The following is a 26,283-nucleotide window of genomic DNA, read 5'->3' as shown; positions in this document are numbered from 1 at the left end:
TTTCAAATTGAAAATTTAAACATGGAATTTAAACATGGAATATTTGCAATAATCATCACCTGTGGTGAGAGAAACAGAATGAACCTTTCAGATTCAATGCCCTTTCATCAGAACTAAGAACTGTTAAAAAATCAACGAATTTCGTTGTAAAGATGGGGTGGGGTGGGGTGGAGAGAACAATGACAATGTCTGTGATGGAACGAAGAACACGAAAGATTGAAGGATGGAGAGTGGTGAAAGCTTGGATGACCTTTCTGACTTCAGAGTGAAGAAAGGTCCCGACGTGAAACGTCGCCTGTCCATATCCCTCACCAGATGCTGCCTGGCCCTCTAAGTTCTCGCAGCAGTTTTGTGTTTTGCTCAAGATTCCACCACCTGCAGTTCCTTGTATTTCCAGTTTGAACGATCTAAAGTTCCCAAATCTCTTCCCACGTGAAGCAACAACTTACCTGCAAGTTTCTTTATCCCAGTTTGTCAGATGCCCTACTTACGTTTCTGTGATTTATTTTACTTGTTTTCAGACAAAACTGAAAACCTTTTCGGAATCATTATTGTTTGTGTTTTTTAATGGAGATCTAGCTCTGTTACTGTGCAAATTTTCGATCCGTGCATTCTGGTATAATCTCATGTCCCTGGGTCATAAGTATATAGTTTCCCTCAAGTCGTTAACCGATTGCCGCCCACCACCATGGTGATGATTCAGCCGCATGAGGTGAATGATTTGGGGAGATCTGACCGCTGTTTTTCATGGGCAGTCATGGTTTTTTTAAAATTAAACTAATCACATGATTGGAAAGGGCTGATGAGGGGTGGGGTTGCACCAGGAATGTAGTTACAGTGGTTACTGTCGATTTCTGCAGTGTACACGCCAGTATCTCTGCGCGGAGTCCAGTGAAGGTGTTAATCTCCGGACCTCAAATCGCCATGAAGAGTTACTTCTTAATTCTGTTTGGATTCATTTTCCTAGTCGCGGTCATCGAACCAGCTGCGAGCAAGCGTAAGTTATGTTTTAAAACTTGTCGGGACTTAATTGCTATGACAATTCACACCCTATAGTTCAAAAAAGTGAATCGAACAAGATAATGTGCGGTTTTATGTTTTACCGTGTAGCTCGCTCCATGGCCAGTTCCAGCTTCGATCATCGGTGGATATCAGACACGAAATCCCAGCCACACGGTTCAATTTGAGCCGAGGAATGAGCGAGATATCATTAAAACTTTAAAATAAAGCAAATGGGAAAGACTTTTAGAACTTCTGCAGTCATTCAAGTATAGTCCAAGTGTCATCGCGGTGTTAATGTGGGGAACAACGTGACAATCGATTTCTAGACAGCGACCGCTCTGTCGCCACACCATCACAAATCGTGCAACGACCTGAGGTTCCGTTTTAGCCACATCATCAGAGGAATAAATAATAGACAGGACCACAAATAGAACTCCCCTGTCCTTGTTGAAATAATAACTTTGGGCAATTTATGTGCACTGCGATGGTAAATATGATCTCCCTTGAAATATGAAGAGTGAAGAGTGTGTAATTGCCATATGTACAGGGGAAGGATCCGTGACATTCGTATTTGCTGCAGCTTTAGAGACACATTAAAGGCAATCACACAATGAATAAATATATCATAAAGGATTGGTTATTCTGGAGAAGCCAGACCATGATGGTGCAAGCTAAAGTACGCAGTTGCAACCTTAATCGCGCAAGGTCCATAGTAGTACATTGCCGAGGTAAACTTGTGGTTAGAGTTGAGCACAGAGATTCCAACAGTTGATGAGAAGAAGCTGTTCTTGAACCTGGAGGTTGCGGTTCTCAAACTCTCCTGTACCTTCTTCCCGATAGTAGCTGTGGGAAGCAAAGATCAAAGGGCGGACACACCAACACTCCTTCAGCAGTAGCCTGTGGGTTTCTTTTGTTTAAGGGTCTTACTGTGGGGTTGGGAGGGAGGGAGGTGGTGGAAGGTACAAGGAGAGTCAAGTCCAGTGTTTGCCAGAGTGCATGAACTTGATATGGAATTTATGTTAACATATGTGCAGACGGTGGCTCAGCGGCAGAGTTGCTGCCTTGCAGCAAATGCAGCGCCGGAGACCCGGGTTCGATCCCGACTACGGATGATACTGTCTGTACGGAGTTTGTACGTTCTCCCCGTGACTGCGTGGGTTTTCTCCGAGATATTCGGTTTCCTCCCACGCTCCATGTTTGTAGGTTAATTGGCTGGTAAATGTAAAACATGTCCCTATAGTGTTATTGTGCGGGGATCTCTGGTCGGCGCGGACCCGGTGGGCCGAAGGGCCAGTCTCCGCGCTGAATCTCTAAACTGCTAGCTATTCTGTATAGGAGCCGGGAGGTTCTACTGCAGTTGTACAGGGTCTTGGTGAGACCACATCTGGAGTATTTCGTACAGTTTTGGTCTCCTAATCTGAGGAAAGACGTTCTTGCCATAGAGGGAGTACAGAGAAGGTTCACCAGACTGATTCCTGGGATGGCAGGACTTTCATATGAAGAGAGACTGGATAGACTCGGCTTGTACTCGCTAGAATTTAGAAGATTGAGGGGGGATCTTATAGAAACTTACAAAATTCTCAAGGGGTTGGACAGGCTAGATGCAGGAAGATTGTTCTAGATGTTGGGGATGTCCAGAACAAGGGGTCACAGTTTAAGGATAAGGGGGAAGTCTTTTAGGACCAAGATGAGGAAAACATTTTTCACACAGAGAGTGGTGAATCTCTGGAATTCTCTGCCACAGAAGGTAGTTGAGGCCAGTTCATTGGCTATATTTAAGAGGGAGTTAGATGTGGCCCTTGTGACTAAAGGGATCAGGGGGTATGGAGAGAAGGCAGGGATGGGATACTGAGTTGGATGATCAGCCAAGATCATATTGAATGGCGGTGCAGGCTCGAAGGGCCGAATGGCCTACTCCTGCACCTATTTGCTATGTTTTTGTCCAAAGATACTAGAGCGGAGCGGTTCTGTCCTCGTGTTAATGACCTGGATGTTATGCGCAGGGATGAAGACACACAAGAGCCCACATACAAAAAAAAATCAACATATGGATTCGCCTGTTCAGATCTGACTCTAGTCATTATGATGCCAGTGGGTGAAAAAAACCAACGCTGCTAATCTAAACAATTGTCACAAACAAAAATCAAAAAGTCCTGATTCTAATTAATATTTTAATCATTTTCCAGGATGTTAAATAAAATAATCATGAATAAACTGAATATTTTCTTATAGAGTATGCATTTTTATATAGAATAGAGAGAATTACATTTCATACATTTCATTTTTCAGGACCAAAGTGGTTTTGCAGTAGTAATAACGCCACATTCCATAAGGCTTACGTACCAATGGTTTTTATAGTGAGAATAGTGTGTAGAATTTTGAGACTTGAGTTAAATAATTGTAAATTACATCTAGTGATAGTTTATACATTAGTACAATTTTTAATACCAGGACATACATGTGCATTCAAACATATGTAGAGCTGAAGCATTTGGTACCAACAAGTCCAAATGTATACCAAATATGAATCATCATCTCAGGATGGTCTCTTAGCTCAGGAACTGTATTGCAACCATCTGTCATGGTATTCAAATTATCAAATTCAGTGATAATTATTCACAGCTTATTTGGACAAGGATATGAAGAGCAAGTTGAATTCACTTTGTTTATTTCCTACTTTTTTGTCCATTTGATACCCTCAGTTGGTTCCCTTTTTCAGAGCTTGCAATGCGATAATATTTTTAACTTTTCATCTGATGCCAGACTAGCATTTTTGGAGAAGCAGTGTCAAAATCTTATACTGTTTGTTTAGTCTTTTTTTCAACAACAGTGTAACAAACTGGTGCAATATCCATTTCTATTTTGCTTTTTTGATCATCCTGAACAATGTAATTTTCAATTGTTAAAATAATGAATTGATTCTGGGTTGAGTGATTGGTTGGTACCATGATTGGTTGAGTGCAAGCAAATTGGCAGCTATATTCACATAAGACAACAAAATGTCAGAGCTCTGCCCACTGCTGCTGCATAGTATTACTAGAGAACAGCATATACATAGCTCTCACTTGGCTCAGGCATCAAGTACAGGGATACGACAGGTTTGGAGGAATATGGGCCAAAACCAGTCCCACCTGCCTGTGGGACCAGGCAGTTGGGCAAGTTGGGCCGAAGGTCCTGTTTCCAATCTATATGACTCTATCTATTAACATCGCAGGGGTTGGTGTGGTAGAAATACAGCTACAGAATCGAGTCAGACCAGGGATTGAACAACATCTACTAAATTTGCAACATTTAAAATTAACTGCGCAACATAACTGCAATTCCAACTTTTTACAACTTGCCATGTTACAGTGCCGGCTCCCCATTGTTAATATCCTGCGAATGTTCAGTCAACTGATAGTCACATGAATATGATTACTGCATTTTTCTTCTCTTGGCTGGACAGCATCAGATGACTGTTAATTCAATCTTTTTATTAAGTAAAGTCATTTTTTTTAGGAAGTTAGCTATCTTTTGCAAAAAGTCATCACGCTGTTTTAACTAAGTTCTGGCAGTCACAATGTTTGTTCTCTCTCATCTGTGCAATTAATACTTTTATCTTCATCGTGGATACAAATCTGAATCAGATAAGTAAAATGGGTGTGGTTGCATAAAGTAGAAGAAAGCATGATTGACAAATTATGTGTTTGACATCAGCAATCTTTACTTAGAATTTCACTTCTTAATCTCTGTTAAAGGTCTCAAAGTGGGGCTAGTATTAATGGGGACCAGGTTAATGATATTTTGAAAGGATTTAATGATAGGCGCACAAAATGCCGGCTGGTTTAAAAAATATGCTGGGAATTTGGAAGGCTGATATTTTGAGGCCTCATTCTAGAAGCTACAGGTTTACATCTGATTTATTTGGCTTTCACCTCAAAATTAAGGCTGTCTTTTCACAGTGGTTTTGGATTAATTCCCAAATCTTGCCCATGTTGTTTGTCAGCTGTGGCTCGCTGACAGCCGTCTAATCAACTCACTCATATTATGCTGTTTCTTCACCAAGTCTTAAAACAACTCATGGAGAAATTCCACATTCACAATGTCAAAAGAAAATACATTTTCATGTTTGCTACTTTACACTGGAAATTCATTGTCCATTATTCATCCATTTCATTATTCATTGTAAATGGATAAATAAAAACAAAGTTACTTCATGTCTTAGCAAACCTTCTCTAATACCTCAGGACATCCAGAAATATTTAATTGCCAATATATACTTCTCGGACAATGAATTTCCAGTGTAAAGTAGCAAACATGGAAATTATTTTTTTTAATACAACAAGCTCTGACAAAAGTAGCATGTGCTAAAACAATCTGCTTATAACAAAATGAAGATAGACACAAAAAGCTGGGATAACACAGCAGGTCAGACAGCATCTCGGGAGAAAAGGAATAGGTGACATTTCGGGTTGAGCCCTTCTTGTATTGTATTGTATTCTATATCTTTATTGTCATTTTCCTGAGTACTAACATACCCAGAGGAAACAAAAAAACGTTGCTCAACCAGTGTCCATTCAGTGTGCAGTAAAAATATATAGAAATAAAAATACATATATCATGAACAAATTAACACTCTACTCTCTACTAAACATCAACAGGCATTCCTCAGACCGAGTCAACCCGAAATGTCACCTGTTCCTTTTCTCCAGAGATGGTGTCTGACCCGCTGAGTTACTCCAGCTTTTTGTGTCTATCTTCAGTTTCAACCAGCATCTGCAGTAGCAGCAATAGCTTTTTAACATAACTGAAATCTCAAATCATATCTGTCTCATACAAAACTTTTAATGTCCAATCAGTTATTAGGTTATGTAGGAAGGAACTGCAGATGCTGATTTATACCAAATGTAGACATAAAATGCTGCAGTAACTCAGCAGGATAGGCAGCATCTCTGGATGGAAGGAAAGGGTGACGTTTTGGGTCGAGACCCTACTTTAGACTGAGAGTTTAATTTTAAACTTGTGAAAAAAGTGATCCTCCAAATTGACTAATAGCATTGCTTGATCTCAGGTTTCCGAGATATATTCACTCATAGCAGTAAGTTATCGTCCTCACGGCGTCCTGGCCAACTTGCTGGATGGCGCTCCAACCAAATTGCCTGGAATGAGCAACTCTACCCGTACTGGGAAAAGAATGATGTCCGATGGAAAAGCTGCTGGAAAGGTAAGCCTGTAACCTTCAAATTTCTACCTAAAGTTTCGTCAGGTGTGCCTACCTTTTGCTAATAGAGTATGTTGCAGTCTTATAATGCAACATAGTTTAGAAGAATTGATGTTTTCCACCCCTGATTTCACTGAATCCACGTTGAATAATCTTATCCATACTCCATATTGGAGTGATTGTGGTAATTGGTGCTGGAAATGGGTGCTCCTGCAATGATGCATATTGGGATGACTGGTGGTACACTGTAGTTTATTTGGAATATTTGAGATGCTATGATTATTCATCTCAATTGTTCAATTTTTCCAGAAGGTTATATGTACTGTAAATCTATCGGGTTTAATTTTGTAATATTCTCCAGCAGATTAAAGGATGACTTGAAATTTGGACACTTGCCTGTTAACAGAACAAATAGTTATTTTAAATTTTGAATACTTTAAGCTTCATAGGCACTTTTAAAAACTATTCTGATTAATCAGAAATGATTTATAAAATGAAATTCCTGGTCAGAACTGTACATTGCAATGAGAAATAAGGAGAAAACAATCAAAAACATGTCTTTGGAAATGTGTTACTCCTCACATTGCCAGATCATAAGGTCATGTGATAGGAGCAGAATTAGGCCATTTGACCCGTCATGTCTACTCTGCCATTCATTCATGGCTGATCTATATCTTCCTCCTAACCCCATTCTCCTGCCTTCTTCCCATAACCTCTGACACGAAAGACATATCTTTCTGCCAAATTAAATTAAGACAAGTATGTAGAGCTAAAGAATTCTGGAATAACTTCATAATTATTCTGGGTGTATGGAACAAGCTGCCAGAGACGGTAGCTGAGGCAGGGACTATCCCAACATTTAAGAAACAGTTAGACAGGTACATGGATAGGACAGGTTTGGAGGGATATGGACCAAATGCGGGCAGGTGGGACTTGTGTAGCTGGGACATTTTGGCTGGTGTAGGCAAGTTGGGCAGAAGGGCCTGTTTCCACACTCTCACTCTATGACTATATATTTCTAACTTGCAGTAAAACAATTCGATGACGTAAAACAATGGATATTGTAACTTACATCAAGGATTTGCCTAATTAAATTTGGTACTAATAAAATGAAGCAATATTATTAAATTTGTTTAATTCTGATTCACAATTTTACAATATCAAGTGTGTAAATCACTGAGACGCAGTCAAAAAACTATAATTTTGTCACATTTGTATATTTGCTATTTTTGGACATTACAGTGGCCATTATAGGGTCTTAACACAAATGTAGATACATTACTTGTATTAAAGAAAAGTTAAAGTTGAGGTGATGGCTTTATATTCATTCAATAGCTTGTATGTACAAGCATGGAAATTTGACTGAGTCCACTTCAGGCCCAGAAAAAATTGTGGCCCAGACACGCAGTGGGCGGCACAGCTGGTAGTTGTTGCTTCAGAGCCAGGCATCTGGGTTTGGTGCTGACCTTGGGTGCTGTCTGTGGAGTTTGCACATTCACCCTGTAACTGCGCAAGTTTCCTCCAGGTGCTTCAGTTTCCTCCCACATCCCGTGGGTATGTAGGTTAATTGGCCTCTGTAAATTGCCCCTAGTGTGTATGTAGTAGACAAGAAAATGGGATAACATAGAACTAGTGCGAACGGGTGATCGATGGTCAGTGTGAACTCGATGGACCAAAGGGCTTATTTACATGCTGTGTCCCTAAAAGAATCAGTGTTACACACACATTCAAACCCTAAATTGTATGCACAAGTCTGTTTTTTGCAGACCTCAATGTATGCATTTATTAGTGCCTGGCAGTGGTTAGTAGGAATGCTATGATGCTGTGACACATTTTTTCCCTAGGCTCCACATCAATCTAAAATACAGATGTATATATTATTTTTGTTCTTTGGTTCATGTCAGAAATCTTGAAATGAGCAAGCTTGGGGCCCAAACCCAGTTTAGTTCAGTTTAGAGATACAGCCTGGAAACAGGCCCCTTCAATCGACCGAGTCTATACCAATCATTGATCATCCGTTCACACAAGTTCTATGTTATCCCACTTTTGCATCCACTCCATACACACAAAGGGCAATCTACAGAGACCAATTAACCTACAAACCCACATGTAGGTGGTAACCGGAGCACTCTGAGGAAATCCACATAGTCACGGGGAGAACATGCAAACTCCACGCAGACAGCATCCAAAGTCAGGATCGAACCCGTGTCTCTGGCGCTGTAAGGCAGCATCACTACTAGCTGTGCTAGTGCCGCCACTCTTGGAAATGGTTATAAAAGAAGTTCGAGAACCCTCCATTATCATATGCAAGGCTATAGTTCAAAGTATAAGAAGTAAAGTAATTGAGCTTGAGGCTCAGTTAGAGGTTGCTAGATATGACATTGTGGGGATTACTGAGACATGGCTGCAGGAGGATCGGGCCTGGGAACTTAATATTCAGGGTTATACATCCTATAGAAAGGACAGGCAGGTGGGCAGAGGAGGGGGGGTAGCTCTGCTGGTGAGGGATGGAATTCAGTCCCTTGCGAGGGAAGACATAGGGACTGACGAGGTAGAGTCACTGTGGATTGAGTTGAGGAATTGTAAAGGCAAGAAGACACTAATTGGTGTTATCTACAGACCCCCAAATAGTAGCCCAGATGTAGGGTGTAAGTTGCAGCAGGAGTTAAAACTGGCATGTAACAAAGGTAATGCCACTGTGGTGATGGGGGATTTCAATATGCAGGTAGACTGGGAAAATCAGGTTGGTTCAGGACCCCAAGAAAGAGAGTTTGTAGAATGCCTCCGAGATGGATTCTTAGAGCAGCTTGTAATGGAGCCGACCAGAGAAAAGGCAATTCTGGATTTAGTGTTGTCCAATGAACCAGATATGATAAGAGAACTCGAGGTAAAGGAACCGCTTGGAGGTAGTGATCATAATATGATTAGTTTTAATCTGCAATTTGAGAAGGAGAAGGTTAAATCGGAAGTGTCAGTGATGCAGTTGAACAAAGGGGACTATGAAGGCATGAGAGGGGAGCTGGCCAAGGTAGACTGGAAAGGGATCCTAGCAGGAATGACGGTGGAACAGCAATGGCAGGAATTTCTGGGCATAATCCGGAAGACGCAGGATCATTTCATTCCAAAAAGGAAGAAAGATTCTAAGGGGAGTAGGAGGCAACCGTGGCTGACAAGAGAAGTTAGGGATAGAATAAAACTAAAATAAAAGATGTATAACACAGCAAAGTGTACCCGGAAGACAGAGGATTGGGAAACTTTCATAGGACAACATAAGTACGAAGGGAAGCTGGCCAGGAATGTAAAGAAGGACAGTAAAAGCTTCTTTATGATATGTTAAGGGAAAAAATAGTAGCAAAGTCAAATGTGGGTTCCTTGAAGGCAGACACGGGCGAAATTATTATGGGCAACAAGGAAATGGCAGATGAGTTGAATAGGTACTTCACTAAGGAAGATACAAACAATCTCCCAGATGTACTGGAGGACAGAGAATCTAAGGGGGTAGAGGAACTGAAAGAAATTTTCATTAGGCGAGAAATAGTATTGGGTAGGCTAATGGGACTGAAGGATGATAAATCCCCTGGGCCTGATGGTCTGCATCCCAGGGTCCTCGGGGAGGTGGCTCTAGAAATAGTGGATGCATTGGTGATCATTTTCCAATGTTCAACAGATTCAGGATCAGTTCCTGTGGATTGGAGGATAGCTAATGTTATCCCACTTTTCAAGAAAGGAGCGAGAGAGAAAATGGGGAATTACAGAGCAGTTAGCCTGACTTCGGTGGTGGGAAAGATGCTGGAGTCAATTATTAAAGAGGTAATAATGGGGCATTTGGATAGCAGTAAAAGGATTAGTCCAAGTCAACATGGATTTATGAAAGGGAAATCATTCTTGACTAATCTTCTGGAATTTTTTGAGGATGTGACAAGTAAAATGGATGAAGGGGTGCCAGTGGATGTAGTGTATCTAGACTTTCAGAAAGCATTTGATAAGGTCCCGCACGGGAGACTAGTGACTAACATTAGAGCACATGGTATTGGGGGTAGGGTGTTGATATGGATAGAAAATTGGTTGGCAGACCGGAAGCAAAGAGTAGGAGTGAACGGATCCTTTTCAGAATGGCAGGCAGTGGCGAGTGGAGTACCGTAAGGCTCGGTGTTGGGGCCACAACTGGTTACCATATATATTAATGATTTGGAAGAGGGAATTAGGAGCAACACTAGCAAGTTTGCAGGTGACACAAAGCTGGGTGGCAGTGTGAACTGTGAAGAGGATGTTAGGAGATGCAGGGTGACCTGGACAGGTTGAGTGAGTGGGGCGATGCGTGGCAGATGCAGTATAATATAGATAAATGTGAGGTTATCCACTTTGTCGGCAAAAACAAGGGAGCAGATTATTATCTCAATGGGGTTGGGTTAGGTAAGGGGGAGGTGCAGCGAGACCTGGGCTTCCTTGTACACCGGTCACTGAAAGTTGGCGTGCAGGAACAGCAGGCAGTGAAGAAAGCTAATGGAATGTTGGCCTTCAGAACAAGAGGATTTCAGTATAGCAGTAGAGAGGTTCTTCTGCAGTTGTATAGGGCTCTGGTGAGACCACATCTGGAGTATTGTGTACAGTTTTGGTCTCATAATTTGAGGAAGGACATTCTTGTGATTGAGGCAGTGCAGCGTATGTTCATGAGATTGATCCCTGGGATGGCGGGACTGTCATATGAGGAAAGATTGAAAAGACTAGGCTTGTATTCACTGGGGTTTAGAAGGATGAGGGGGATATCTTATAGAAACATAAAATTATAAAAGGACTGGACAAGCTAGATGCAGGAAAAATGTTCCCAATGTAAGGCGAGTCCAGAACCAGGGGCCACAATCTTAGAATAAAGGGGAGGTAATTTAAGACTGAGGTGAGAAAAAACTTTTTCACCCAGAGAGTTGTGAATTTATGGAATTCCCTGCCACAGAGGGCAGTGGAGTCCAAGTCACTGGATGGATATAAGAGAGAGTTAGATCGAGCACTAGGGGCTAGTGGAGTCGAGGGATATGGGGAGAAGGCAGGCACGGGTTATTGATAGGGGACGATCAGCCATGATCACAATGAATGGGGATGCTGGCTCGAAGGGCCGAATGGCCTCCTCATGCACTTATTTTCTATGTTTCTAATCATCTCAGGAATATTTGGGAAGGCATAACCTTACAGAAATCTGTCTTTTTATTCAATATTTTGCACTGATGCCACTGCTTCTCTGATCTTTTAGCTCACAAACGCAGCATCAATACACTATTTGTACTATTTCATAAATTAAGTATTTGATTTAATTTTTAATACAAGACTACTTTATGCTAGAAATTATCAGGAACATCTGATGAATTAACTTTCTGATGCAGTTCCAATTCCCCAATTTTGCAATTCTGCTTATCTTTAAACTAGATACTCATGACAGGCTAAAGTTGAATAATTTATTGCTACATACATTCACAATTAACGCTAAAAGTATTTTAGTATTCTCTGACATGATATCAGGGGGAAATCTCCTGATTGTTAATAAGAGTGAATTAAGCATTTTCTTATATTTCGGCTTAAAATTTGTATCCTGAACAAATAGTGTGTTGTTTCCCTTCTTTGATCCATTTGTTTTATTTTCAGGAGGAAAGGTTGTAGCCCACCTGGGGAATGATGGGCCCACTCTGGTCAGATCAAATGTGACCTTCAGTCTGGTTCTGAAACTACCAAGCTGTCAAAAGGAAGATGATAGTGGTGATATTGTTTATGATTTAAATTGTAAAAATGGTAAGTTTACAGGTCATATGTAATGTACATCATGGATGGAATAAAGGTGTAGGAATGAACTGCAGATGCTGGTTGAAAGATAGACACAAAATGCTGGAGTTACTCAGCGGGACAGGCAGAATCACTGGAGAGAAGGAATTGGGGATGTTTCGGGTTGAGCCTTTTTCAGACCCTTGTGAAGAAGAGTCTCAACCTGAAATGTCACCCATTCCTTCTCCCCAAAGATGCTGCCTATCCCGTTAAGTTACTTCAGCATTTTGTGTCTGTATAGAATAAACATGATATTAATCGGAGGCTTCAAACAATCTATTTGGGTTGCTCAAGAAAAATGGCAACAAGGTTATTGGGCTTCTATTTCGTGGATCACTTTAGTCACCAGTCTGAAGAAGGGTCTCGGCTCGAAATGTCACCCATTCCTTCTCTCCAGAGATTCTGTCTGGCCCACTTCTTCTTCTTTCGTGTGGCATGCACAGCCTAAAGTTGTTGGACAACTTGTTCTATTTGATCTTCCATTTGTGCACGTCGAGTTGGTTGCATTAGTCGAAACAGGGCGGACCACGTGAAGGTTGCAATCTTCCACCTCGGCCTGCTGATTTACTCCAGCTTTTTGTGTTATCTTCAGTTTAAACCTGTATCTGCAGTTCCTTCTTACACACTCTAGTTAGAAAGCTTGATGTCACACAGTTGTTATTATTCTCAAATCAAGATCAATTTTTTTATTTTCTAGAATATATAAAAATACATTTATTTAAAAATAAAATAAAGTAACTTCCTGTTAATTTTGTGACAGACAAAATAACTAGCAACTTGAGAATCCAAGTTAAATATAATTTGAAACATTAAACTTTGTTAGATGGATTTTATAATTTTGTCCATTTAAACAGGCAATTTTACAAATCATCTTGATAATCAAATAACAGGCCACCAGTATTCATAGTGGCCAACAAAATGTAACGCAAGAATTAAAGGTTTATGTGGGAAATTAATCAATCAAAGGTTGTATTTGAGGAGTGCAGACGGTCCCTGTGAGGTGTGAGGCCTTGTGTCTTGTTTCAATAGTCAACAACTTGTAATGGATGATGAAAAGTCCATATAGACCAGGTTGTTGCTTACATCACAGCAGCCCTTATTTTAGATTACCTTGGTATGGGGGTGAGGGAAGAGGTAGATATTCCACTCAAACCTTTGAAACTCCGTGGCCCCCACTTTCACCCTGCATAGTACTCCCCACCCTCTAGCACTTTCCCCACACAAACCCAGATGCAATACCAGTCCTTTCATCTTTTGCTGGTGTTTCTCCATAACCTACAGCCTTTGTGCAACACAGGAATAGGCCCTTTAGCCCACAATATCTACGCTGAACGCTCAGGCCCGCCCACCCCTTTTCCCCCCCCCCCCCCCGCTCAGCCCCGCCGTTCAGGCCCCACCCGCACCCCCCCTCATGTCACCCCCCCCCTTTTTGAAAAGCTTCGTACGGGCCTGTGAACATGATGCCAAGATAAGCTAACATCATCTGCCTACATACGATTCATGTTCCTCCATACCCTATATATTGATGTGGTATGTAAATACCTGTCAAACGTCACAATTCGTATCCGCCTCAAAATAACCACTGGCAATATATTCCAGGCACCGACCACCTGCACATCTTCTTTAAACATTGCCCTTCCATTTTAAACCTATTATCAAGTATAAGGGGCACACTGCCACAACAGCTTTTCCTTTAATCATATTTGAAGTATCTTCACCAGCAGGATTGCAGCAGCTCACCACCAATTTCTCAGAGAACAGAGGGGGTGGAAGATTGCAACCTTCACGTGGTCCGCCCTGTTTCGACTAATGCAATCAACTCGACGTGCATAAACGGAAGATCAAATAGAACAAGTTGTCCAACAACTTTAGGCTGTGCACGCCACACGAATGAAGAAGAAGAAGAGAACAGAGAATGTAGAATAAAAGCTGGTGTCTCAGCAAATCTCTCATCTCAAAAATGAATTTGAGGAAAGAAACATTCAATAGACACACAAGATATCCAACAACCAGACATTGTAGGAAGTTCTTCTCCAACATAATCTGAACCAATACATTAATGATCATAAACAACAACTTCACAAAGTATCCATGCTTATTTATCTGTCGTATGATGTTCAAAAATGTACAAATGTTCATAGGTGTCCCAAACTTTACAGAAATGCTCAACATTTTGTCTGTTGGAGGCTGATACTATAGAAACTTTCTCTTGTTATGGTTTTCCCAGTTTAATAGACATTTTAAATGGGTCAATTTTAAAGAATTATCCTTTCAACTATTCATCTGCTGGCTGTGCATGTTACCACGACTGTAACAGCACAGCCTAAGCTAAGAAAGTTACTGGAGCAACTTGAAATTGGAAGCAGTCTCAACATCCTTAGTAACTGAAAGAAAATATTCCTAAAAATATCTTGATGACATTCTTTTTATGTACCAATGGTTATCTTTCCCAACACAGGCGCATTGGATTGCAGGTAGGGCATCAAATAATCTCCACAGCAGACAAGTGACCAAGACACATAACTTATCAAAAGTTTAAAAATGCTAAACTTCTTTTTGAGCCAAGAGTTAACCCTGATTGAAGTAACTGCTCATATATTTGAAATGTTGGACAGTAGTATCTTAATACTGTAACATTTTGGGAAAACATTCACAGTCAGCAGATGACATCAACCACTCTCATAGTTACATGAGTAAGCAGTCTTATTAGGACCCACTAATCGAGGCACCAGAAAACAATTTCATCAATTAAGTACAACTCTTTGTCATTTTCAGCCAAATTTGTTGAATTCATTTTGTAGTGGTTAGTCAATGAATTCTAATGGCAGTGTCAAACCGTGCCCATTAGGGTCTACTGATTGGGACAAATGAGATCTGACAGCTGGGATTGGAAGACCAAAGCATATTTATTTTCCATGGACAAATATGAATCTACATGTAATCGTCGACAGACAACATATCATTTTCCAAGTCTTAGAATATAACATAGAACATGGAACAGTACAGCACAGGAACAGGACTTTCAGCCAAACATGATGACAAGATAAACTAATTTAATTTTCATGTACATGATTCATATCCCTCCATTTCCCACTCCATGTGCCTACCCAAAAGCCTCTTAAATGACATTATTGTAAATACCTCCACTAGTAAGTTTTATACTCCACTCTGAAAATTGGTTTGGTGCAAAGTATTCAAGGATAACATGATTTGGTCAGTGTAAATTGTGGAAGTATGTTTATGACAGTGTTACAATCAGCAGTGGCTAATCACCAGATAGGCATATTCTTATATGTACAAAGGGATTGAAAATTATAGTAGAATATTTGTTATTCAATGGGTATAGTTTAGTTTCTCACTGTAATTTCTGATGTATTATTATGAAACCTTATGACTATTTTGTTTCAGTGATATATTCTAATGATTAAAAAATACATTGATTTGTGTTGATTCACAATTTCCTGTAATGTGTAAATCCAACGGGTCATCTTCTATATGAGGAGAACGTGTGCAGATTTCTAAATTTGACCCCTGAATAATACTATTTTATTTTCCAGTATCATCATTCTTTCGGGGTCAATATGTGTACAACTGGACCTCCTGGATTGCAGACTATGATTGGTTTAACTGCACCAAGTTTTTTAAATGTGATGTCTTCCCAGATGGTCAATTGTTTCCCAAACAATTGGACAGAAAACGTAGAAACTTTGTTTATATTTGGCACACACAAGGTTCGTACAATACATTTGCCTTCAAAAGTCTTGATGTTCCCTTAAGAAAATCTCTTAATTAAATTTGTTTCAAATTTAGGCCAATATTATCAAAGTACTGGGGGTACCAGTATGACTCTTTCAATCAATACCACCAACATGATCCTTGGTGACCATATGATGGAAGTGTCTGTCTATCGAAGAGATCATCACAGACGTAAATACATTCCCATTGCAACAGCAAGTGACCCATACACTGTTACAGGTGAGAGTCTGTGTCAGTATCTCTGGGTTAATGACCAGTTTGTAGCGGCACCAAACGTGGTCAGGAAAAGGCCAGACGTCAGCAGGTTCAAACAGTAGTTTTTATTCAGGTGTTACATGTAAGATTGGTCCATTAACATAATTGTCATTGCTGCTGTAGCTGAGCGAGGGTGTTGTCTCAAGCTCAGCTACCCGTTGACTGGGTAGATCTCAAGGTGAGATAAGCTTATGTAGCAGGACACTCCCCCTAGCCCATGACGTGACATGACGTGCCAGCCCCACCTCGCTCTTCCTCGTCTCCAAGGTCCAGTCCCATCCATTCACTGCTGGGTTCCTGCCAGCAGCGCCACCATCTTTGAGGAGGGCGGCCCTTGCCCTCGTCTCGATGCCTCCCGCGGACCGGATGTGGCCCGCAAAAGGGTCCAATTGCTGATTTCCCCGAAGCCGGATCGGGCGGCAGATTTTGAAATTCGGTTTTAAAAAAAGAAAAATTTTATAACGGATTTTTTTCCCCGAATTTCAAAATCCTTTTGTGCGTGCCTACATAAATTTTCTTTGTGCACTGGTTTCAAAACTTGTGTGCACACGCAAGCGCCCACAACTTAAAGGGAACATTGGTTTCTGGTATCTTAATGAATGGAGATCTGTTGTAATTAGGTTTCCTCCACTCACTTTTTTATTATTGCCTTTTGCAAAAGGAAAACTTATAAAATAGGATGAGAGTTAATTTAAATTTTAAATTCAATGGGGACGTGAAATGAGTGAGGTGAGATTACCGAAAGTGGACAAAAATGCTGGAGGAACTCAACCGGTGAGGCAGCATCTATGGAGAGAAGGAATAGGCGACATTTCGGGTCGAGACCCTTCTTCAGATCTTTCCCTCCCATTGATGTTTACCAGGAGGCCGAACTTAGCTCTACCTTTTCCTGATCCATCTAAATTTAAAGCCAGCCCCTGTTGGGCATTATCTGAGGCAGCCCACTGCCCTAGCCACAAAACCCTTGACCCCCTTACTGATTAAATATCTACCTATCTCAAGTTTGAATATATTCAAGGATTTGGCATCGACAGCATTCTGAGGCAAGGAATTCCAAAGATTCACTATCATTTGAGAAAAAAATATATATCTTCCTCATCTCACTCTTAATTTGACAATCCCTTATTCTCAAACAGTGTCCTCTGGTTCTAGACATCATATGAGGAGAACATCCTCCCTGCACTTGCCCCATCAAGATCTCAAAGAATCGTACATATTCACAGCGCATTTTAATCCATTAATACCTTTGACCAAATTAAAAGCATAAGGAATCAGGGAGAGTTAATAGCTAAAAATTATTATTCACAGCCAGATGGAATCACCCTGAATATAGTTATTTGTCACAAAACAAATATTTTGATTAATCTTAATATTTATATATTGTGATTCCCTTTTACAGATCGCCTTCCAATTTATGTGCAGATTTCACAAAAAGACAAGCGTACTACCACTGATAATGTTTACATTAAGGATTTAAATGTCATCTTTGATGTTAAAATCAATGATCCCAGCAATTATTTGAAAAATGCTGCCATCTCCTACAGTTGGAAGTTTGGTGATGGGCCTGAAACATTATCCAAAAACCCAACAGTTATTCACAACTATACTAAGACAGGGCATTTCAACCCCAAGTTGATTGTCAAAGCAATCATCCCTGTTCCCTGCAATTCTATACCAACTACACCGAGTCCCTTCACTGAATCAACAACCAGAACTGAACAGACCTCCACAACTGAATCAACTACTGCAATTATGCCAACTACTACACCTAAACTGCCCACTACAACCAAAACAATCACTACCACAACTCAACCAACCACAACAAAATTTACAACCATGACCGAACTGTCCACTACCCCTGAAACAACCACTATAATAAAATTGACCACCACAAATGAACCATCGTCTACACCTGAACTGACCACCACAACTGAATCGAGCACCACTGCTGAATGGAGCTCTGCAACTACTTTGAGCCCTGCTACTAGTCCCACAAATGGTAAATTGTATTTTATTATCTTTGAATAAAGATCATAAAAGGGGGGTGGGGGAGGGTGTGTGTGTGAGGGGATGTGTGTGAGGGAGGGTGTGTATGTGGGAGGGGATGTGTGTGAGGGAGGGGGTTGGGGAGGGTGTGTATGTGGGAGGGTATGGAGGGGGGGGGGCTCTCAGGTCCGACCGCACTAACCGGCTGTAGGCCCCGGTGCCGGACTCACTCACCGGCTCCAAGACCCGGCGCCTGTCGCACTCAGTGGCTCTGTCCCGGCGAATAACAGACCAATAACTTTTGTAATATTTCACCGATCGGAATAAAACTTGATGCACTAGCAGCACAGGAAAATGGCGAGTAAGGTGGCGAAAAATCATAGCGCTATGGGGGATCTTTTTTCGCAAATTTTAAAACAACGCAAATCGGAAGAGGACAAGATGAGAGTTTTATAAGTATATAGATGCGCCTATATTCCCAGATCTCTCTGTTCTGTAACACTCTCCAAGGCTCTACCATTTACAGTGTAATCATCAGTTGTATTACCATGTCCATCACATATTTTAAACATGACAAATTCCCAAATTTGTACAGGCAGAAGGAATTAAAATCTCACTCATAAGATTTCCATAGCCAAGATGAACAATTCTTTTTTTAAATACTCTTCAAATGCAATGTTTATAATCATTATTTCCTCCCCAGGTTCCTCAACAACCAATGGTACAAACAGTCCACTGCAGCTGGTGAAAAGAGAGGCTTCTTCTTTTGGCTGTAACCTCTACAGATATGGCTCCTTTGAAACAATTGTTACAGTTGTGGGGTAAATAAAATGGCCAAAGAAATTGGTTGAGTTTCTTGATGTGGGTGAATAATTCTGGTCCCATGTCCGGATAATGGATGGGTATAAGCATCAGGAAGGAAATTCAGCTGGAAGAAAGCTCTGCCAAATTATTAGATCCAATTAACAGACTTGCCACATAATTGGTACAGAGGACAAAAATTCCATGTGATCAAGGCCCGTGGGGAGCCAGAAGCATGTTTTGATGAATAAGTGAGGCCAGGAGAGAATGTGTTCCCTCATAATAACCCTGTTGAATGATCAGAGAGAGTATTAAAACCTTTTATTGTTATAGGTGTCAATAATCTTGTATAACCTTAATCTGCTCAACCTACTAGATTAACCCTTATTAATTCATGCCATTTAAAATCTCCACTCCACTATGCCACCCTTTACATGGTATTACGGTACTACACAGCTTTACACTGACAAGGTCAGCCTGCTCGCTCTCTCCCTCACAAGCCAGCGGAGCTAGATGAGAATGGCTGGCTGTTGGAATGTTCCTTTTTGCCTGTGGAATAAAGATAGATCTTCACTATGTGTGTTGCTGTGGATCATTCATAAAAAGATACTTCACTCAGAAAAAATCTACATAATCAGTTTATTATAGTAATATCTAGGAGGGCTGAATTATTAATGTATTACATACGATGTATTAGCTTATGGGTGCAAATGTCTCTAGAATGTTACGATTACCGTAAATGTGAAATGTACAATTGTTCTTTGTTAGATGGAATTGGTGCAGACAGCATTGCTGGGATGACCAACATTCAAATCTCTACAGACTTTCAACAGAACTCCGTGATGGATTTTGTGGTCACTTGTAAGGGCAGGTATGGTGCTTGCTCTATAATAATACAAGAAAGCTCGATGCTCCCAATTGCCTTCTCTGTCATTCAATTAGCTGATGGCTAACTAATCATATCAAGAATTTACTAAACTCAGGTCTTGAATTAAGTAAAAAGAGCTCCTGGATCTAAATTACAACCACTCGGGTGAAAGAATTTTCATTTTCGTGCAAAATTGCTTTCTAATTAAGGCCATCGCCTTGACTGTTAGTTACACTGGGATAAAGAGCTAGAAATTGATCAGGAGAGATTTTCTGTGGATTGGAAGTGTGTGCTGTGTAGTTATTTCAGTTTTTCACAGCATGCAATATTTATTTTAATAAGATTCCTATTTAATTGCGATGCTTGGCTTCCAGAAAGGTGGGATGCTCCTTAACAGGCCAGACACAACTCTGCACCCCATTCGACAATTTATTGAGAATAAATAAACAGCACAAAGAAAACGAGGAACTAAATATGTGAAATAAAAACATAGAATGTTAGAAATACTCAGCAGGTCAGGCATTACAAGTGGAGAGTTGATGTTTTGGGTGATGGACATTACATGAATTTGATTCACCTTGGCAAATCTCACGATAGAATATTGACCACATAGAACAATATTAGGATAATAATGTTAAGTGCATTCGAGTTAGGAAATCCACATGTATTTATGTCGGGTTTATAAGGTCATAAGTGATAGGAACAGAATTAGGCAATTCAGCCCATCAAGTCTACGCTGCCATTCAATCATGGCTGATCTATTTCTCGCTCCTAACCCCGTTCTCCTGCCTTCTCCCCATAACCCCTGACACATCCTGATAAAAGGATCTCATAGAATTTCTGGTGGAATTAATTGAGGAGAATTTTGAAATTTAACTGAAAATATTTGCATATTTTACATAGAAACATAGAAACATAGAAATTAGGTGCAGGAGTAGGCCATTCGGCCCTTCGAGCCTGCACCGCCATTCAATATGATCATGGCTGATCATCCAACTCAGTATCCCGTACCTGCCTTCTCTCCATACCCCCTGATCCCCTTAGCCACAAGGGCCACATCTAACTCCCTCTTAAATATAGCCAATGAACTGGCCTCAACTACCCTCTGTGGCAGAGAGTTCCAGAGATTCACCACTCTCTGCGTGAAAAAAGTTCTTCTCATCTCGGTTTTAAAGGATTTCCCCTTTATCCTTAAGCTGTGACCCCTTGTCCTGGACTTCCCTAACATCGGGAACAATCTTCCTGCATCTAGCCTGTCCAACCCCTTAAGAATTTTGTAAGTTTCTATAAGATCCCCTCTCAATCTTCTAAATTCTAGAGAGTATAAACCAAGTCTATCCAGTCTTTCTTCATAAGACAGTCCTGACATCCCAGGAATCAGTCTGGTGAACCGTCTCTGCACTCCCTCTATGGCAATAATGTCCTTCCTCACATTTTGAATGATGAATAAGAGGTAAAAAAAGGAAAACAAAGACAACCATGGCTCTACAACCATAATTTCCCCTAAATTTCAAGATTTTCATTTAAACTTACTCTTCTGCCTCCACATATCATTTAAAGCCTATTGCCTATGAATGTTTTGTGCCTTCCAGTATACCTACTGATGTCTGCACTATGATTGCGGATCCTACCTGCATGGTGCCGAAGAGCATCATTTGTGATCCTGTGGTGGCTGCTGACACTTGCAACCTGACCTTTCGCAGAAGCTTCAATGCATCTGGTATCTATTGTGTGAACATCACATTGAAGGATAGTACCAGTTTAGCTGTTGTTAGTACCCTTGTATCCATTGGAGGTAAGCACAACCATCTTTTTTCAGTGGATCAAAAAATCTGCAGATGCTGAAAACAACAAAAAAATAGAATGTTGTAAGCACTCGACAGGTCAGCCAATATGAATGAGGAGAGAAGCAGTCGATATTTCAGGGTTCTTCATCACAATTGAAATAGTGAGAGCTCTTACCTACACTGAATGTTCAATCCTCCTACATGTCCATTCCACACCAGGATATCCTAAGGGTATGTTTTTTCTTCCAACAACAGAGACCCAACCAATCCCCTTTCATCACCACACTTCTTCACTTGGTTGAAGTCATTCATATTTAATGTGACAATACTCTCAGACCCAATATTTCACTTCCCATATATCTGCTCTCATTTCTCACATCACATTCTCACAAAGGGAGACCTTTGCTCTGGTTGGAAGGCAAGAAATGATAATTTTGCTCTTAGTAAAATCAAAAAAAAAAGTTACTTGTAAAAACTACTAGAATTTCTTTTGAAGGTTGATTGAATCTGAAAATGGTCCCAAGTGTGTAGGGAGTGGATATGACAGTGGGATAATATAGAGCCAGTATGAACGGGTGATTGATAATCAGGGTGGATTTGGTGGGCAGAAGGGCCCATTTCCATGCTGTATCTTTCAATTAATCAATCAATTGAATACACTAAAAATAAAACCAAAATGTTGGAATATCTCAGTTGATCAGGCAACCTCTCTGGTAGACATGGATAGGGAATGTCACAACCTGAAATGTCACGTATCCGTATTTTCCGAAGATACTGCCTTATTAGCTGAGATACTCCAACACTATTTTTATTTGCAAACCAACATCTGCAATTGCTTGTGTCTAATTGAATACACTAATTGTAATGTGCAGTACACAACCCAAACACCAATGTCTATCTAAACATCTCTTCTTTTATACGTGCTACACACTGGCCAGTTGACGATTAACACCAAATCTGCAGTTTGTTATTCAAAAATAGATTCTTGCTAATGGCTCAGTTTTAATTTAAATGTTCAATTTTATTTACAGATTCCAGCAGGATTGGTACAGGTATGCAAGGTGTCTTAATATTTGGCACTTGCGTATTGGTTCTTATTATTGGTGTGGCCAGTTTCCTTTACAAGTAAGTTTGGAATAATAATCAAGAAAATAAATGGTTAGACAAAGTCTCGCATTTTTCTGAAAATCTTTATGCCAACTAGTTTATTGGAGAATTCAAACTAATTGTGTACATAATTTCTTATTTCTATAGATAAGGTTGTTCAGTTTCACGTGTTCAGGGGGGGAGTGGGGTAGAGGAGTGGCAGGGCATTTGTATAGTTGGTTGGAGGCTCTGATATGTCGGTAAGCCACAGGTCTCATTGGTCACAGTAGGCCTTGCTGGATGGATCCTCGTGGGTCCAGGAATCGTTCTGGTAGGGTGATTGGCCCTGGGAGTCGGAGAATGAACATGTCAGACAGAAGACCGTAGTTAGTGTGAGAAATGTTGCTGTTGAAATAAAGATTTAAAATAATGGAGTGGTTGTAATGTCTGATAACAGATGGTCTTTTGAGATGAGCAATCAAAAAGTGGCCTGTCTCTGGTGCCATATTATATGCATCTCCACATCAGTACGTTGCTGGACTGAGTTTGCTTTATTTCTTAAAATTCAGTGCTGATGTTTAGATGGAATTAATTTATTGTGAGGGCCAAAATACGGAACTGAAATCTTGCCACGCAGAGTTGTAATTAATTTCTACCCATGGTAAAACGTGAATGGGGAGATGCATATGAGTGGCAGGTGCTTAATCTTCTGGCTGTGTCCGTCATTACAACTACAAAGTGCAATGTCTAGTTGGGATATTCCAGTATGTAGAAACATGGAACCGCAGATGCTGGTTTATACAAAGTGCTGGAGTAACTCAGCGAGTCAGGCAGCATCTCTGGAGAACATGGATAAGGTAGCCTTTTGGGTTGAAACCCTTCTACAGCCTGTTACTTCATCACTTTGTGCCCTTTACGGACATTGCAGTGTTCCCTGGAATTTCTTCATAGCAGTGGGATGGCAAGAATCCCAAATTAGGCTCCACAAATAACATTAACCCCCCCCCTCCAAAAAAAGTAATTACACACACAGAAACTCAAATCAATTAAATGGAAACAAACTTTAAGCTGTTTTATTTTGAGACATTGAGGATTATTCCAGCTCCAGTGCAAATGTTGAAGCCTCTGAGATCCAATGGATGGATCCAGCAACTAGCCTTATGTTCTTCCCAAAATACTGACCCGGTGCCAAATTCAAGCATTAATGTTCAAATGTCTTCAATAAACAGGAACCATTACATAGGAAACATGGAAATAATGTTAATTCATGAATATGATTATTTTACTATCTCTCATTTCCAGTATTTGGGAGATTTAATATCCTAATTTCTGTAATTTGCCTTTGCATAAGGTGGAAATAATGCTTCCTGGTAATGTGAGGGGGATTATTAGTTTAGAAAATAAATTTAGATCATAAAAACTATTAAAATATAAACCTAATCAAGTACTTGAAATCTTTAAAAAATATCTACTTTAAACTTATCAACTTTTAAAATGTAAATACACTGTATATATATTTCTGACAATGTCATTCATGATAATGAATAAAAATAAATGGTTTGAAATCTTTAATCTTCCATGATACAAGCTCGAACTATTCTTAACATTTTATTATATATTAAAACTCCAGAAATTACATTGTGAGAGATTTCTTTGGTGGTGGGATTGTAGATATTTTGAAGTGAGGGCTGTTTCAATACGTGATTTACTAAAAGGTGAAATTTGTTTTTAAAGGCGTTACAAAGAATATACACAGATTGGTCAACAAGTTAAGAGCAGAAGTAAACAACTGGTGGTGAACAGTAGCAATGCTAGTGTGCACTTCAGTACACAGAATACCACGCTCTTCTTTGTGAATGATGAGAAGAGCCCACTATTGAAAAAAACTGCATTAGTCTAGTCATCGGTTGATTTAAGATGGATGCTTCACAATAATCTGCTTTGTGTTTGGTTATTCATATTGCTTAAGCAACATTTGAATATATTAACATTGTATTGCATTACTATCTCCTCCTTAAGAGTAGATGCTTGAAATCCAATTGTCTGCCTGCTTCCACTGCCTAAAGGTAGACAACTATCTGCATTTACAAATTTTTGATCAATGTTCAACTTTTTATTTTGACTGTATTTTTCTCTTATTTTTCTCTTTAAGAAATAGTAAAATTTACTCCATTCTGCCACAAAGTAAGATTTTACTTAGTAACATAGTTGGTAAAATGACAGTTCTGTTTTATTAGTTATAATTGTTAGAAATGGATTGCAATTTTTATCCACGAGTATTAGCTCTACTCAATAACAAAAAATCTGTAGCCTCCCTTTGATCTGGTATTTTGTTGGTTCACATGCTTGATCAATGGTGTTTTATCATGAATGTTTTATTATTATTAATGGTTAGTGTTGATTGAGTCATTCGTAACTGTCACCATGTCATGTTGTTACTTGTGGGCGGAGCACCAAGGCAAATTCCTTGTATGTGAATACTTGGCCAATAAACTTATTTGCTTACTTACTTACAATTACCAAATTTCCAATGACACCACAATATTTCTTGTGTTCAATACCCATAAACAAGAAATGTTTTGAAAAGTTCTTCTGCTGAATCAACAGATTTCTTTCTAACCGTTTGTATATAAGGCTACCTTCCTTCACAATGAAATGCCTGGTAAACTAACAATGTTTACATCTTTCAGGCTGCTGTTCAAATATTTTGCAGCGGATAATGGCAAATATACAAATGTAAGAATAAATAGTTAAAAAATCCTTGGAGTGGTTTTGTCTTGTACTAGATTGCAGAGTGGGAAGAAGACTACAAATATGGCCATGGAAGTCAGAAACAGTCAACATTCTGACTGATTTCTGTCCTTGGGGAAAAATTCAAATGGTGAGATGCTTTGGAGAGGTAAGTCCTTAATCTTCTGCCTGCCTCCGTCATTACACCTACAAGGAGTTGGGATATTCCAATGTACCCTGGAATTTCTTCATAGTAGTGAAATACTACTAGTGAGACCACAGCTGGAGTATTGTGTGCAGTTTTGGTCCTCTAATTTAAGGAAGGACTGTCATATGCTGAGAGAATGGAGCGGTTGGGCTTGTATACTCTGGAGTTTAGAAGGATACCACAAATAATGAAAGGTCTGGATAGTGGATTTGGAGGATGCTCCCACCAATGGGAGAGTCTAGGACCAGTCATAGCTTCACAATTAAAGGGCATTCATTTTTAAATCTCACTTTGTCATGAATTTATATGAAAAATGGAAGGAATTTCATGTTTAATTCCCATAAATTAATCCAGAAACATCCTCTCTCAAGATAATCAAAATCATTATTTTTTGCACAATACATCTGACTAAAACTATACTGTGGATATTTAGTATGAAAATATTTGTCATGGATAGACAATAACACAAAATATAGATGATTTGGATGTTATGACATGATTGTGCAAAAAAATAATGAATTTGATCATCTTGAGTGGATGTTTCTGGAAAGCGATCAATTGGAATGTTGCCATTGCCATAAATGTTAAGCCCATATCAACAGGCAAGACATGGCTTATTCGTATAGGGCCAAAATAACATTTTCGCTTCATAAGATTAGAACGAAGCCACACCAAAAAGCAAGATAATATGTTAAATAAACAACATACCTTTTGTTTTATCCTGATATTGCGATCCGTGATGTTGAAGGCGATGGAGGCGTTAAATTTCGTTGTACATGGTTCATGTTACAATGAC

The 26,283-nt window shown here is 39.9% G+C and overlaps 1 protein-coding gene across 1 annotated transcript; it reads left to right on the top strand.

Moving 5' to 3' along the window:
- Window positions 1-26,283, top strand: LOC129712634 (protein QNR-71-like). Its single transcript, XM_055661214.1, has 11 exons — window positions 1-997; window positions 6,053-6,205; window positions 11,837-11,980; window positions 15,568-15,741; window positions 15,821-15,985; window positions 17,421-18,020; window positions 18,711-18,811; window positions 19,561-19,679; window positions 21,269-21,471; window positions 22,495-22,588; window positions 24,284-26,283. Exons 1-11 carry the CDS (start codon window positions 925-927, stop codon window positions 24,447-24,449), a joined length of 1,992 nt encoding a protein of 663 aa, XP_055517189.1. The 5' UTR covers window positions 1-924; the 3' UTR covers window positions 24,450-26,283.

This window comes from Leucoraja erinacea, chromosome 2 (assembly GCF_028641065.1).
Source record: "Leucoraja erinacea ecotype New England chromosome 2, Leri_hhj_1, whole genome shotgun sequence".
NCBI lineage: Eukaryota > Metazoa > Chordata > Chondrichthyes > Rajiformes > Rajidae > Leucoraja > Leucoraja erinaceus.
This window is presented reverse-complemented; position numbering and strand designations above follow the sequence as displayed.